The 13782-nt window shown below is 51.0% G+C and overlaps 1 protein-coding gene across 4 annotated transcripts in view; it reads left to right on the top strand.

The window, feature by feature from the left end:
- RGS3 (regulator of G protein signaling 3) overlaps nt 1–13782 on the top strand; it is a 125674-nt gene that overhangs the window by 42080 nt on the left and 69812 nt on the right. For all 4 annotated transcript variants that reach the window (XM_058672851.1, XM_004594939.2, XM_004594940.2 and 1 more), the window contains 6 exons: nt 187–268; nt 1087–1192; nt 1984–2335; nt 3098–3140; nt 8146–8342; nt 10870–10953. In XM_058672851.1, the coding sequence (XP_058528834.1) occupies nt 187–268; nt 1087–1192; nt 1984–2335; nt 3098–3140; nt 8146–8342; nt 10870–10953 (864 nt within the window). The remainder of the gene's footprint in view (nt 1–186; nt 269–1086; nt 1193–1983; nt 2336–3097; nt 3141–8145; nt 8343–10869; nt 10954–13782) is intronic.

Below are 13782 nucleotides of genomic sequence, written 5' to 3'. Positions count from 1 at the left end.
AGCACAGATCTAGCCCTGTGCCAACACCCCAGTGGTCGCTGTGGCAAAGGAAGAAGAGAATGTGGTGGGTGGTGGACTGGCTGCTTCTCAGCTCTGGTCCTCTTGGAGAGGACCATGGCGCTGAGTGCTGGGCCTGGCTTCTGGCCTGGCACACTGCTGGGAGTGACCAGGAGGGCTATGTTCTAGATCACCATCCCTAGGGGGAAGGACGGTTTCGGCTTCACCATCTGCTGTGACTCTCCAGTCCGTGTCCAGGCTGTGGATTCTGGTAAGTAAGAGCCTGATGTATGTGTGTTTGTGGGGAGGGTGTTGCCTGCCGCAATTGCCTGCCGGGCACTTGGGCTTTGCACACACACACACAGAATGGAGCGCAAGGAGGCTCATGCTGGAGTGCAGTGCCCCAGACTGTCATAGTGGAAAGATAATATTTTTAACTAACCATAGATGAAGCTGAGGTTTATCAAAATATGCCACCTTTTTTTAAACTATCAAAATGAAAACAGGCTTTTATATTTTGGTTCCCGATTGTTTGAACGACACCTAAGTCTGTATTTTCTGGAGTGGCTGCATGGGAAAATGAGAGTCATTCATTAACTCAATTTGGAATTGGTATCTTTTTCAACTGTAAGCCTGCTAATCACTTGAACACAGTCATTCTTCCCTGAAAATAAAATATTTTCCCTACCCCTGCACAGTGTGCCCCTTACGAGCCAAAGCCAGGGCTCAGGGCTTGGGGCTGGTTTAGGGATGGGACAAGGCTGGTGCTCAGTAACCCATGTTGAAGGCATGGGTTAGGGCCTGCAGGACAGGGTTCCCAGGGAGATGGGAGGCCCTTGGGTGGGACCTGGGTGGCACAAGGTGGTCAGGGATCAGAGACTTGAGGCAGGCGGGGCAAGATGAGGAACCCCAGGGCCACCCTTTAAAGCTTCCCCTCACTCCCCTCATTCAGATCTTCATTTCACAAAGAAACCCAGAGGAAAAGGGCAGGTGTTGTCCAACCTCCCTGTGGAAGCAAAGCACTCCAAAGCCCTTTCAGGGTCTCCTGGGCTTCTGGAGCCCCTCAATGGGTTTTCCTTGTCTGCACAGGAGGCCCAGCAGAGCGGGCAGGACTGCAGCAGCTGGACACCGTGCTGCAGCTGAACGAGAGGCCGGTGGAGCACTGGAAATGTGTGGAGCTGGCGCACGAGATCCGGTGACAGAGGCAGCGGGGTCTTCGGGCTGATGGGTCACCTTCCACCCTACCACCCCCTTCACAACTGCCCCTAGCTCAGGGCACACTGCCTCACCCACCCTGCTCTGGCTGCCCTGCCCTTGCCCAGCCGTGAGCAATTCACTTTGCTCCTCAGGGAATCCATTTCTTGGCGTGAAAATGGAGGGTTCAGACTCAGAGCATTTTGGGGCTCAGAGCAAGCTATAGGGAAGCAGCTCTCAACCCAGACCCCAGGGCTCATGCCAGGCTCCAGGCTGCTTCCTACTTTCTTCTGCTCCCTGCGAGCTAAGCCTGTTGTTGTGTAGGGCATGGAGACGTTATAAATGCTTCTAGTACACAGTTGCCCATTCCAACGTTTGAGCCCCTTACATTTTGGCTCTCTGGGATGAAATCCAAAAGCCTCCTGTTTTGATTTGCTTTTAGAATAACTAGATAAGAGCAGCATAGAGGTGACTTGCCTGTTCTTACTAGCATACTGCTTGTTCATGACAGACATCATGGGTTGAGCACAATGTTCTTTCCTGTTGATCTTGGACTCAGCCTCAGTGTTCTCGGCCACTGGCAGTCAGAGTTGACCTAGGAGATCTCTTTGCTGGCTCTGCTTGAAATGGCCTTTGAATCCCTTCCCCCCCCCCCCCCGACATTGGAGCCTTCTCCCTGGGTCTGCTTCCCCTGCCCTTGCTCTCTAACCTGTAGGTCCCTGCCCTGGCTGACTTTAGTCTTCCCTAGGCTCAAATTCTCTGTTCTACTCTGCGCCCACCCCTAACTTCCAGGAGCTGCCCCAGTGAGATTATCCTGCTTGTGTGGCGCATGGTGCCCCAGATCAAGCCAGGGCCAGATGGTGGGGTCCTGCGGCGCGCCTCCTGCAAGTCGGCACTTGACCTCCAGTCACCCCCTAACAAGCGGGAGAAGAACTGCACCCATGGGGTCCAGGCACGGCCTGAGCAGCGCCACAGCTGCCACCTGGTGTGTGATAGCTCCGATGGGCTGCTGTTAGGTGGCTGGGAGCGCTACACTGAGGTGACCAAGCACAGGGGCCAGCACACCCTGCCTGCGCTATCCCGTGCCACTGCCCCCACAGATCCAAATTACATCATCCTGGCACCGCTGAACCCTGGGAGCCAGGTACGGACGGCTGGTGGCAAGAGGTGAAGGCTTTGGGTCACCATGGGAGGCCGAGGAACCTAAAGGACTCAGAACCGGGCTGTGAGGAGCCTGGACAAGGGCAGGTGCTAGCTCTGGTCTTTGTGAAGGTATCTTAGCAGAGAGTGGAGATGGGTCTGTGTGGTGTTGAGGCACAGCTCCAGGACTAGGGAGGGCACACAGTTTGCAAGATTTCCAGTGACACACAGCCTGCACTTCCCTACGCTGAAATGGGCCGTCTTGGGATCTACTGGACACCTGTCATTGAAAGTGTGAAGGCAGACACTGCTCGCATTCGTGGTAGGACTCTGAAGTGCAGTAGCCCAAAGCATTAGTACCGTGAGACATCCTGGGAAAAAGTGTCCTGAGGTCAACTAAGTTTGGAGTCTCTACTCTTCCTGTCCTGGGAGCTCCTGGGGCTCTGAGGGTGTCCTGCAGTAAGGAAGGTGGCATCTTCCCAGCTTCCCTGAGGGCACAGTTGCTCCAACCGACCTACTGTTCCAAGGATCCGTGATATGTATTGTGGTCATAGCAGCTGCCAAGGAAGTCAGGCACTTGCTGGAGACCTTACTTGGCACCACGGAAAGCCTTCCAGGACTCTTAACACACTGGTCCTTGGTGCTGCACGAGCTGCTGTTGTCCTTCCTTCCCCAATCCCCTGCCATGTGCTGGGTGCTCACTTTGTACCCCAGGTGCTGCCCTGTTCCTGGTGGCTGAGGTGGTTCTTGTGTCTCCCCTTTGCAGTTGCTGCGACCTGTGTACCAGGAGGACACCATTCCAGAAGAAGGTGAGTCTCTGTGGCCATGTCCTTCAAGGTCAAAGGCTTTTGGTGTCTTGGCTGGCCTTGCCCCCCTCCTCTGAGCTCCTGGGTCCTGGGTCCCCAGACTCTTTCCTTATTAGTAGGTTCTCTCATGCTCTGAAGCAGTTTCTTTTTTTCCCCCTGAGGTCAGAACTGAGAAAGCAGAGGTGAGATCTTACCAGAGGGTAAGGGACAGTGTTCAGGACTAGGGTGCTTGGTTGAACCTCATCCAATTTTACTGAGTGATCAGGATGTCAGGTGGTGTAGGCAGCATGGCTGGGCCTGTGTAGAAAGGAGTCATGGAATTTTGAGTTTGAACAAAGTGGCTTCAAACAAATCATGTCTCCTTACTAAGCCTCTGCCGCTCCTGGGAGGATGAAAGAGAACCAGCCTGGGGTCAGAGCCTGTAGGTGGAGAGGCCTCACCGAGCGTCCACATTTGAAGTGTGCAGCTGTGTCTGCTACTTGGTGGATTCTTCTCTGGGCTTCAAATCCAGGTGCTGGGTTCAAACCTGTATGTTGGACATTGGGATTGTGGCCCAGTGGGTAAGGCCTTTGTCTGCAATGCCAGCATTCTATATGTGTGCCAGTTTGAATTTTGGTTGCTCCATTTCTGATCCAGTTCCCTATTAGTGTGCCTAGGAAGGCAGCAGAAAATGGCCCCTGGTGCTTGGGCTCCTGTACTTGTGTAGGGGAGGTCTGGAGAAAGCTCCTGGCTCCTTGTTTTGATCTAGCCCAGACCTGGCCCTTTCTTTAAGGCCATTTGGGGAATGAGGCAGCAAATGGAAAATCAATCTCTCTCTCTTTCTCTCTCTCTGTAACTCTACCTTTCAAGTATATAAAAGAAATCATTTTAAAAAAACAAACAAAAAAAAGACCCAAAAAAACCTCACAACCCTGCTCTTTCTCCCAGGAAACTTGAGATTTCAGTCTTTTAAAATATGTTTATTTATTTATTTTCACTCTCTATGAAAGACACACAGAGAGAAATATCTTCTACCTGCTGCTTTACTCGCCAAATGCTACAACACAGCAGCCAGAGCAAACCAGGAGCCCAGAACTCGGTCCAAGTTTGGCACATCCGTGGCAGACATCCAAGGGTGCACATCTGTAGGAAACTGGATTGGTAACAGAGCTAGGCTGAAACAGGCACTCTAACATGGGACATGGGCATCCCAAGTGGTGTCTTCACCACCATTGCATCAGACACCTACCTCTAAGCTGTCAGTCTTAGTGATGGAGTTGGCTGCATCTTGTTTTAGTAGGCCCTCCTTATACCTGTTGGAGAGCTCCAGCCCCATGAGGCTCAGGCACTGATGGAAGGTGCCTTCTTTCTCTCTAGAGCATTTGGTCTGGTCTATAGGAAATGGATCTTCATTCCATCTGGGAGGAATCTGACAGTGAATCAACAATGAGTTTTTAAAAAGCTTTTAGTCAGCACATTAGGTTTGAGTGGAGGTGCCGCTGCTAAGTGGTGACTTCATTAAGGGCAGGGCCTGGGCCTGTGTGTCCAGTGTTGTACCTAGGGCATGGCAGACAACAAATACTCAGTAGAATTCTGGTGGAATGACTGACCAAAGGCGAAACATTCTAGTTGCCTCTAAGGGCTTGAAGCTGGGTGATAGAGGAAGAGAAGGCTGGGAGTGTCACCTGCAGTTTGCACATACTAGGTGATCAGGGATTGAGTCCCTCTGTGCCTGGGGATGTCTCTGAGTCCCTGATGTGCTCCCAGTTCTGCACCCTTGTTTTCATTCTGCACCCTGAGAATCTAATATTTGGTGAACCAAGAAGGACATAGTCAGATATGCTGTTGGGGAAAAAGGACAAGTAGGGAAAAGATGAGGATGTCAGTAACAACAGGGACTTTCTGAATATCTTGCATTAGGATCTTGATCTTCATGCATTCTTCATAACAATAATCCTTTGCTATACAGGCACATTTATGCTATTTTCCAGGGTGCAAACGTTCATAGTTCTCAGTCGTGGGGTCTAGAGGGAGGGGTGAAATTCATGGTACAAGGCTACCCTCACACACACTTGGGGTTGTTTAGAGGTTAAGACTATCACCAGAGAGCAGCTCTTTGGTGCCTGCTTCCCCTGAGCTGGGATGCAGGAGACTGCCTTTCAAAAGGGAAGGTAGAGTCATTCTGAGTAGAACAGGGTCTGACATCCTTCTGGGGCCAGGAGCACCTGCCTTTCTGTGGTTGGCAAGTTTCCCAGAGTTCCTGGTACTCTTGGCATTGTCCCCTGCCCTGTGGAGGCAGCCAAGCCTCAGATTCATCCCTGCCATGGTGGGATGGCTGCTGGGGCTTGCCTTGGAAGCTGTGGGCAAAGCCACCTCCTAACTGTTTTTGCCCAGTGAAGCAGGTAGAGGAGCAGGGGGTGTTAAGGGGGTTTGGGTCAGATATCCTTAGAGGTCACAAGCAGAAAGTAAAAGAGGTCACAGAACTCAGTAACTGGGTTGCAATCTGGAATTGCTCTAAGAAAAGCATACTTCAAGTCTAGGTTGGGAGAACCAGGCCCACTTACTATTTCTTTTTTTTTTTTTTAAGATTTATTCATTTTATTACAGCCAGATATACACAGAGGAGGAGAGACAGAGAGGAAGATCTTCCGTCCGATGATTCACTCCCCAAGTGAGCCACAACGGGCCGATGCGCACCGATCCGAAGCCAGGAACCTGGAACCTCTTCCGGGTCTCCCACGCGGGTGCAGTGTCCCAATGCATTGGGCCGTCCTCAACTGCTTTCCCAGGCCAGAAGCAGGGACCTGGATGGGAAGTGGAGCTGCCGTGATTAGAACCAGCGCCCATATGGGATCCCGGGGCATTCAAGGCGAGGACTTTAGCTGCTAGGCCACGCCGCCGGGCCCCCACTTACTATTTCTTATCAGGGCTGTGGAGATGAACTTAACTGCCACATGGGATGGGTCCATCTATGTGTCACTTGCTGGCCAAATGACTTTGTGGAAGTCACAAACTCAAGGTGAAGATTCTGTGATAGCCCTGGGCAGCTGGACTGTGGCAGCAAAGATATGAATTCTTTTAAGTCTGAAACAGGGGACTAAGGCCCAGGATTTGGCTCCTGCCAATGATACCTTTCTTTAGTTTTGCCTCAGTGCCCTGCTTGTCAGTCTTGCATGTTTTTTTACCTTCTTTAGTCAAGGCACGGGCATGGAAAATCTGTCTGTCAAGTTCCAGGTCCACCCTGTGGCTCCATTCACAGCATGGTGTGAGGCCCAGTCTAATTTTGTCTATGTCTCTACCAGAGGAGTTGATTACCCAGTGACTTGGGGTTGGCAGTAATGTCTTACCCATTCACATTCAGGCCCACTTGACTAGATCTTTCCCATCAGGGCCCTCATGCAGCTTCCTATGGGCCCTAGGGGTAGCATGTATGTGAGCTCCACTTGGTAGTGGAGCAAGCTCTGACCGCAGGGGCAGGCAGCCTGCTCGGGGCTGCTCAGACAGCCCCTGACTGAGGAAGTCAGTGTCCCTGCCCTGAACCAGCCCAGATCTTGATACCTGGGAGGGCTTCTCTGCAGAGGACCTGGCAGCACAGCCCACTCTGGGGCCAACCCAGGCAGGGAGCTGTGGGGTCTCTTCCTTGCTTCTGCCCCAGCCAGGCTTTCTGTTCTTCTCTGGGCGACTCTCAGAAGGGGCAGGAAGTGGTTTGAGTGATCACAGTTTGAGTGCTGGCCCCCAGGTTTGACTGTGATCCGTGGTCACTTACTGGGGGCTGTCAGCTTGTTTTCCTCATCTTTTTGGTAAGAATGGGCACCAGGTGGGAGGAGGGAGCGATTGTGAAACCCTCTGAACTAACTTTTTCTCCTTGGGGTTTTAGGCCGTGCGTTGGTGGGGGGCCCCCCTGAGATGTACGGAGCCACTTGTTTACCTGATAGCTGCCTGGGCTGGGGGTGGCAGGAGGAGGCCCAGGAGCTGTGACACAGACCTCTAGTGGGTTCAGTTGTGTGTTCACAAGTTCTTTTGAAGAGAACCCTCAAGCCCTCAAACTCGGGCTCTCTTTCCTGAGGGTGACCTTGTTTCTCTCTCTGTCCCTTGTTCCCTTTTTATGGTTTGAATCATCTGTGAGTTGAGGAGTTGCTCCCAGAGTTGAAGTGCCTCCCAGACACCATAAAGCCTGGGACTCCCAGAATCCTGTGGGGCACCTAATTTCTGATCTTGACTTTTTTGAGTGAAAGAATCACGAGCACAAGTTAGGAGAGAAGTTTCACTGCCCACACAGGCACTGTGGTTCTAGGGAAGCATCTCATGTACTCCCCACAGCACCCCAGTGTTGGGGAAACAGGATTTGCATGTGGCCATCTGACCTCAGAGCTTGTGCTCTGGCCTGGGAACTGGGGCAGCAAGGACCATTCATTCCAGACTTGGAACTGGCCAGGGTGAGCCAGGTGCCTCCAGCACCCTTGGTTAGTGAAGGATAGGCTCTGATAGTCATGGGGAAGCCCATTATCTCTGCCTTCACTACAGAGCCCAGTCTGTGGGCCAAGAGAGCAGAGCCAACTGTGTGGGGAGTAGTGGGGATGGGGAATGGTACAAGGGCCAGCGGTATCCCTGCCACTGACTGGTCTATAGGGGACTGTGGACCCAGAGAGGTAAGATCAGGTTTTTTTTTTCCCCCAAATCTGAGCAGTTTCTTGATTTGTATGGAGGTCAGGGGAAGAGGATGCACACTGACAGATCTGATTCCTGGCCTGGTCACTGATGCCTCTGTCACAGTCACTGGGTCCCAGCTCTGACCCTGCCTGGAGTTCTCTGTTTGCTTGCCGGTGTTTCTCACTAGCATGTGGAACAATTCCTGGAGGCCTGAGACCTGCCTGGAGCCGCTATACAGTCTCAGCACTTTCCATGGGGTCTGGCACAAAGTAGATGCCCAGGAAACAGGGTGTGGACAAGAGCAGTCCCCATTCCCAGCTCCTACAGAGCTTTGCAAGGGTGATAGAGAAACCTCATGATTCCCCTCTCTGTTCCACAGAATCAGGCAATCCTAGCAAAGGAAAATCCTCCACGGGCCTGGGGAAGAAGTCCCGGCTGATGAAGACAGTGCAGACCATGAAGGGCCATGGAAACTATCAGAACTGCCCGGTCCTGAGGCCACATGTCCCACACTCCAGCTACGGCACCTACGTCACCCTGGCCCCCAAGGTCCTGGTGTTCCCTGTCTTTGTTCAGGTAAGCCTGTAGCTAGCCCCAAGCTCCCCTCAGGAAGAGAGGTGAGAGGAGCCTCATCTCATGCCTGAGGCTCCCCTTGGAGAGGAGAAATGGCTTCAGATGTTCAGTGTCCTAGGGTTTCACCGAGGGAGCAGAGGGTTCCAGAAGGATGCATAGGGAAATGTGAGGGGTAAGGGAGGTAGGCAGGTACACTTTCACCATCTGCGTGATGTGCAGTGCTTGCTTGCCAGGGTCCTGCTGTCTGCCTCTAACTATTTCTTGTTTGGAAATGGTCCAGGGAGAGCCCAGAGGTCTGATCTCTTATCTGGTCTCCTTGATCTCAGCAAACCTGTGTGCCAGTGTGACCTGGTGACCCACAGCTTTCCAGGGCGTTCTTCTTCCTCTGCCTCCCTGTTTCCCTCTCCTTCTCATTACTACTCTGCCATTCTGGTAAAGCTAATGTAAACAGTAGGTGTCTCTTCTGTATGTATATACACATTTAAAAGAACCAAACAGATTACATTTCATATCCTGTTGCCCTTTTAATACACACATTAAAGCATGAACCCTGCTAAGGCTGCACATCGTGCCCTGGGTTGTGTTTTATGCTGGCTGCACATTCTTCCGTTCTATGGCTGTGCCGCCTTCATTTCATGAGTTCTCCATTTAGATACGTCTGAGTGTTTATCCTTCATCTATTGTGGATAATTCTCTGATGAAAATCCTTGCACATGCATTACCTCTGATTATTTTCTTTGGAAGAGTATTCCTAGAAGCCACATGGCTGGGTCATGGGTCATAAACGTCTTTAAAGGCTTTTTACACACTTGATCACAGGCTGTTTGGGAAGATTCTATTCGTTTAGCCTCTTTTCAGCACCTCCAAGAGGATGCAGCCGCAACAGCTTCATTTCTCACCATGCTTCCTACTCTGGTCTTGGCAGCTGCCCACCCAGGGTCTGTTGTTTGTCCTGTGCATCTAGAACTCATGCTGTGTTTTGTTGGCTGCATCGCTGATACATAAATGCATCTCTCGCACAGTTTTCTGGGCACAGCCTGGCTTCTACCAGTCTCTGGGTTGCCTTTCTTTCTTAGGATATAACATAAAGGCCTTGCCCTCCCAGGAGGCTATTATTTTTATTTTGTTTTTGATTTTTAAAGATTTAGTTATTTTTATTGAAAAGGTAGATTTATAGAGAGAAGGAGAGGCAGAGAGAGTTTTCATTTGCTGGTTCACTCCCCAAATGGTCGCTATGGCCCAAGCTGAGCTGATCTTAAGCCTGGAGCCAGGAGCTGCCTCCAGGTCTCCCGTGTGGGCTCAGAGTCTCAAGGTTTTGGGCCATCCTCTACTGCTTTCGCAGGCCACCAGCAGGGAGCTGGATTGGAAGTAGAGCAACTGAGACACTGACTGGCACCCATACAGGAGGTGGTGGATTAGCCAGTTGAGCTATCATGCTAGCCTCTGTTTTTTTTTTTTATAAACAAAGATTCGTTTTTCAAAGTTAAACTTTTAAAATTGTGAAATACAAAAGCTAGAAATGACGTGACACTTAAATGTCTGATCTGATGAGTAAGGTGTCTGCTAAGATGAGGAGATAGACTGGGGCTGCCATTTTAGAAGCCTGTGTGTCTCTGCTGCATATCCTGTGTCCTTTGCTGTCTTGATGGCCAACATCTCCTTGTTTTTCTTTTGTTGGCTATCCACATATGCTTCACATACATTTGGTGTGACCTCTTGCTAAATATGGTTTAATAAAGCCATCCCATGTCCGTTTTTTAGCTGCTGCTACTTGTGCTTTGTGTGATTTATGAGCTTCATCTGGGTTGTTGCGTGCACTTGCTGTTTGTTTCATTATCTTCCTTCCAGCCCTTGCAAGGCATGTTATAAATAGATGTCCGCAAGGCCCCGGTCTGCTGGGTAGAGCAAGGCCTGCCAGGGAACTCAGGATTTAGGGAGTTCCTTCCGGGGCCAAATGGGAAGCAGGTGAGAGGTTTGGGGGAGACTTGGTCACCAGGGAACTGACGGCTGAGAAGGAGTTACTTGGCTCAAGTGGGTAATGAATGGAGAACAGAGCCTGGCCTGGGAGGGACCCAAGTGACCATATCTCTTGGCATGTGGTACCCAGGATACTTCCAGGGTCTGATGGCTGGAACCTTCCTGGGAGGAAAGAGTAAGATGAGGGAGAAGTTGAGGTGGAGGGGAGACTGGGAACTCAGTGTCGGGAAGCAGGGAGTTCAGAGGAGATCTGCAGAGGGCCTTAGCCGGTGACTTCCTGCCAGAAAGTGTGGCTGTCACGTGAGTGTTGGTGGGGAAGGTGGCAGCCACAGTTCCACAACAGACTGGAGCATGTCCTTCCGTTTCCAGCTTGCGTTTGAGGGGGCGGGGGCACATGGGTCTGTGGGCTGCTGGCTGGCTGTCCCCTCTCTGGCTGTCAGAGGCCTCTCCAGGATTGGAGCTTGGCAGGTCACCACCCTGCCCTGCCTCAGCCCTGCCTAAACCCTGCCAGGCTCTCCGAACCCATTCGGCTCAGGCCTTGTCTTGCCTTCAGCCTCTAGATCTCTGCAACCCAGCCCGGACACTCCTGCTGTCGGAGGAACTCCTGCTGTATGAGGGGAGGAACAAGGCTGCTCAGGTAAGACTCACTCGTTTGCCTGGGGAGGCAGACTTCGGGGCCTCTCACCCTTCTCCCTTCCTGACAGTTTTGCAATTGAACCATCTCAGGCTATACGAGGCCTGGCGAGTCTCCCTGTCCCCCTACCCTGCCTCACCCTTACCAAATGGCTAACCTGCTCTTTCTCATATATTTCTGGTGATGGTGAGCTCAGCTCCTCCCAGAGCTGTTCAGTCCTTGGCTGGTTGGGAGGTCTCCCCAGCCCCTGGTTGGTCCCCGCTTCCTGTAAGGAGCAAACACCTGTGCCCCACTGTGATGAGTGGCTTTGTAAGGGAGAAGATGAAAGCAGTTAGCCAGAGAAATGTTTTAGGGACACGTTGATGATCCAAGTTTTCTGATTCTCTATTAACCCAAATCCCAAATCCCCTGCTGGGATGAGTCCATGATTTCTCCTAGCCAGACCAATGGGGCTTGGGGGTGGGGTGGGGTGGAGCTGTGCTTCCTGGATGCTCGCCCTGCTTAGTGCTGGTTGTAGAAGCTCACCCACACAATCCCCCTAGTGCCCCTGGACAAGCTCAGCCCCTGCATTTTGAACTGTTTGGTAAGAAAAATGGGAGACCTGGAATCTGGCCAGGTGAAGGGAGGGGGCTTCTGGCAGTCATGTCCTCATGCAGAACTGGCTTCGCCAAGTTCAAGGGTGGCCTAGGGTAGTGGACAGCTCAGAAAATACGGAAGCAGGAAGCCCAGATTTGCCCCAGCTCTGCTACCATTCTCATGGTGTGACTTCTGCCCCAGCTCTGCTACCATTCTCATGGTGTGGCTTCTCCTCACCCCCTCTGTCTTCCCACCTTCGCAGTGGATATGTGTGTGTGTTCAAGGCAGCGAGGGCAGAATCTGAGGTTGGCTGACTTACCAGCTTAAGCATCTTGGGGCACTGTGTTTGTGCGAAAGCCAGAGGTTGTCATTGTGTTATCTAATCAAGCAGACCAGAGTTCAGAGGTTTCAAACAGGCATGGTTTTTGTCAGGGAGCTCCCTGAGGAAGCTGCACACTCATTTCTGCCACACTGGTGTTGTTTGTTAGATTTCTGGGTTTCTTCGTTGAGAGCATCTCCTCTGAACTGCCTTGCTCGTCAGGGGTTGGAGTTAGGTTTTAGCAACCCAGAGTCCCTTGGAGCCATGTGTTATGAAAATGCATGTGGTTGTGTCTGGAGTGCAAGGGTCAGAGGGTGAGGTATAAAATCATGAGGGTGAGATGATGGCAGTTGGAAAGGGCAGCCATTTCAAAACATAGACAAGGAAGGAGCCAGCATTATGGTGTGATGGATAAAGGCGCTCTACACAAATGCAACATCCCATATTGGTATCGGTTTGGGTTCTAGCTGCTCTACTTCCTATCCAACTCCCTTGTACTATGCCTGGGAAGACAATAGAAGAAAGCCCAAGTGGTTAGGCCCCTGAATCAACATGGGAGACCTAGAGGAAGCTACTGGTTCTTGACTTTGGTTTGGCCCAGTCATGGTTGTTGGGACCATTTTGATAGTGAACCAGCAAATAGAGTCTCTCTCTCTCTTTCTCTCTGTAAATATACCTTTCAACTAATAGAAAATGAATCTGAAAAAAATAAAAATAATGAAAGGACATAATGAAAAAAGTTCACGGAAAGTGAAATTAAAAGCTAAATGTGTTCTGCTAAAATGTTCTGGATTCCATGCTTCTGAGAGCTCTTCAAAAGGTTGAAGAAAAATACATGTTTCGTAAAAGCTACACATGAAATAAACTTATCTTTTAATTATCTTTTAATTCCATTCTGATATACCCTTACACATGTCTAGATTTTCTTTTATATTTTGCTTACTTTCAAACCTCCAAAAATTTTTTATGCCTTGTTTATTTGAAAGGCAGAATCCCGGAGAGAGGTATTGGCGAGAGGTGGGGAACAGAAAGAGATCTTCTGTCTGCTGACTCACTTTCCATATGACTAGAGCAACTGGCACTGGGCCAAACTGAAGGCAGCAGCTTGGATCTCCATCTGAGTCTCCCACGTAGGTGGCTGGGGGCCCAGGGACTTAGGCCATCTTTTGCTGTTTTGTCAGACAGGAGCATTTGCAGGGAGTTTGATTGGAAGCAGAGCAGTGGGGACTCAAACCAGCACTCTGATACAGGATGGTTTGGCAAGTGTCAGCTCAATCCATTGTGCTACAGGGCTGACTTCTAGCCTATCGGAGTGGTTCTAGTATGTCTTCCCTGTGTGTGCATTTCAGGTAGTAGATCCCAATGAGTTGAGTGTCCCCACTATGTGGATGTGGAAATTGAGGCTGCAGTGAGATTCCCTGGAAGCTGTACGTTTCAAGGTTAGGGAAGGTTGGAGCCAGGAATTCCTATCCCAGTCTGTGGCTCAACACTGCTTCCTGGGATCTCATTCTGCCTTTGGCGGGCCTTTAAAAACGAGCCAGTTAGTCCAAGCTCAAGCCATTTAGAGGAACCTTTGCCTTGTATACCTTTGGAGCCTTAAAACTCAGAACATCCACCCACCCCCCCGAAGATTGAAGGAAGCGATTTTTAAAATAGATTTATTTTCATTGGAAAGGCAGATTTGCAGAGAGGAGGAGAGACAAAGATCTTCTGTCCGCTGGTTCACTCCCCCAAGTGGCCACAACGGCGGGAGCTGAGCCGATCTGAAGTCTTGAGCCAGGAGCTTCTTTCAGGTCTCCCACACAGGTGCAGGGTCCCCGGCTTTGGGCCATCCTCGACTGCTTTCCCAGGCCACAAGCAAGGAGCTGGATAGAAAGTGGAGCAGTTGGGATATGAACCAGTGCCCACATGGGATCCTGGTGGATGCAAGGCGAGGA

The sequence above is a fragment of the Ochotona princeps genome, chromosome 14 (assembly GCF_030435755.1).
Source record: "Ochotona princeps isolate mOchPri1 chromosome 14, mOchPri1.hap1, whole genome shotgun sequence".
Lineage (NCBI taxonomy): Eukaryota > Metazoa > Chordata > Mammalia > Lagomorpha > Ochotonidae > Ochotona > Ochotona princeps.
The sequence above is the reverse complement of the archived record's forward strand: the minus strand, read 5'-3'. Positions and strand labels throughout refer to the sequence as shown.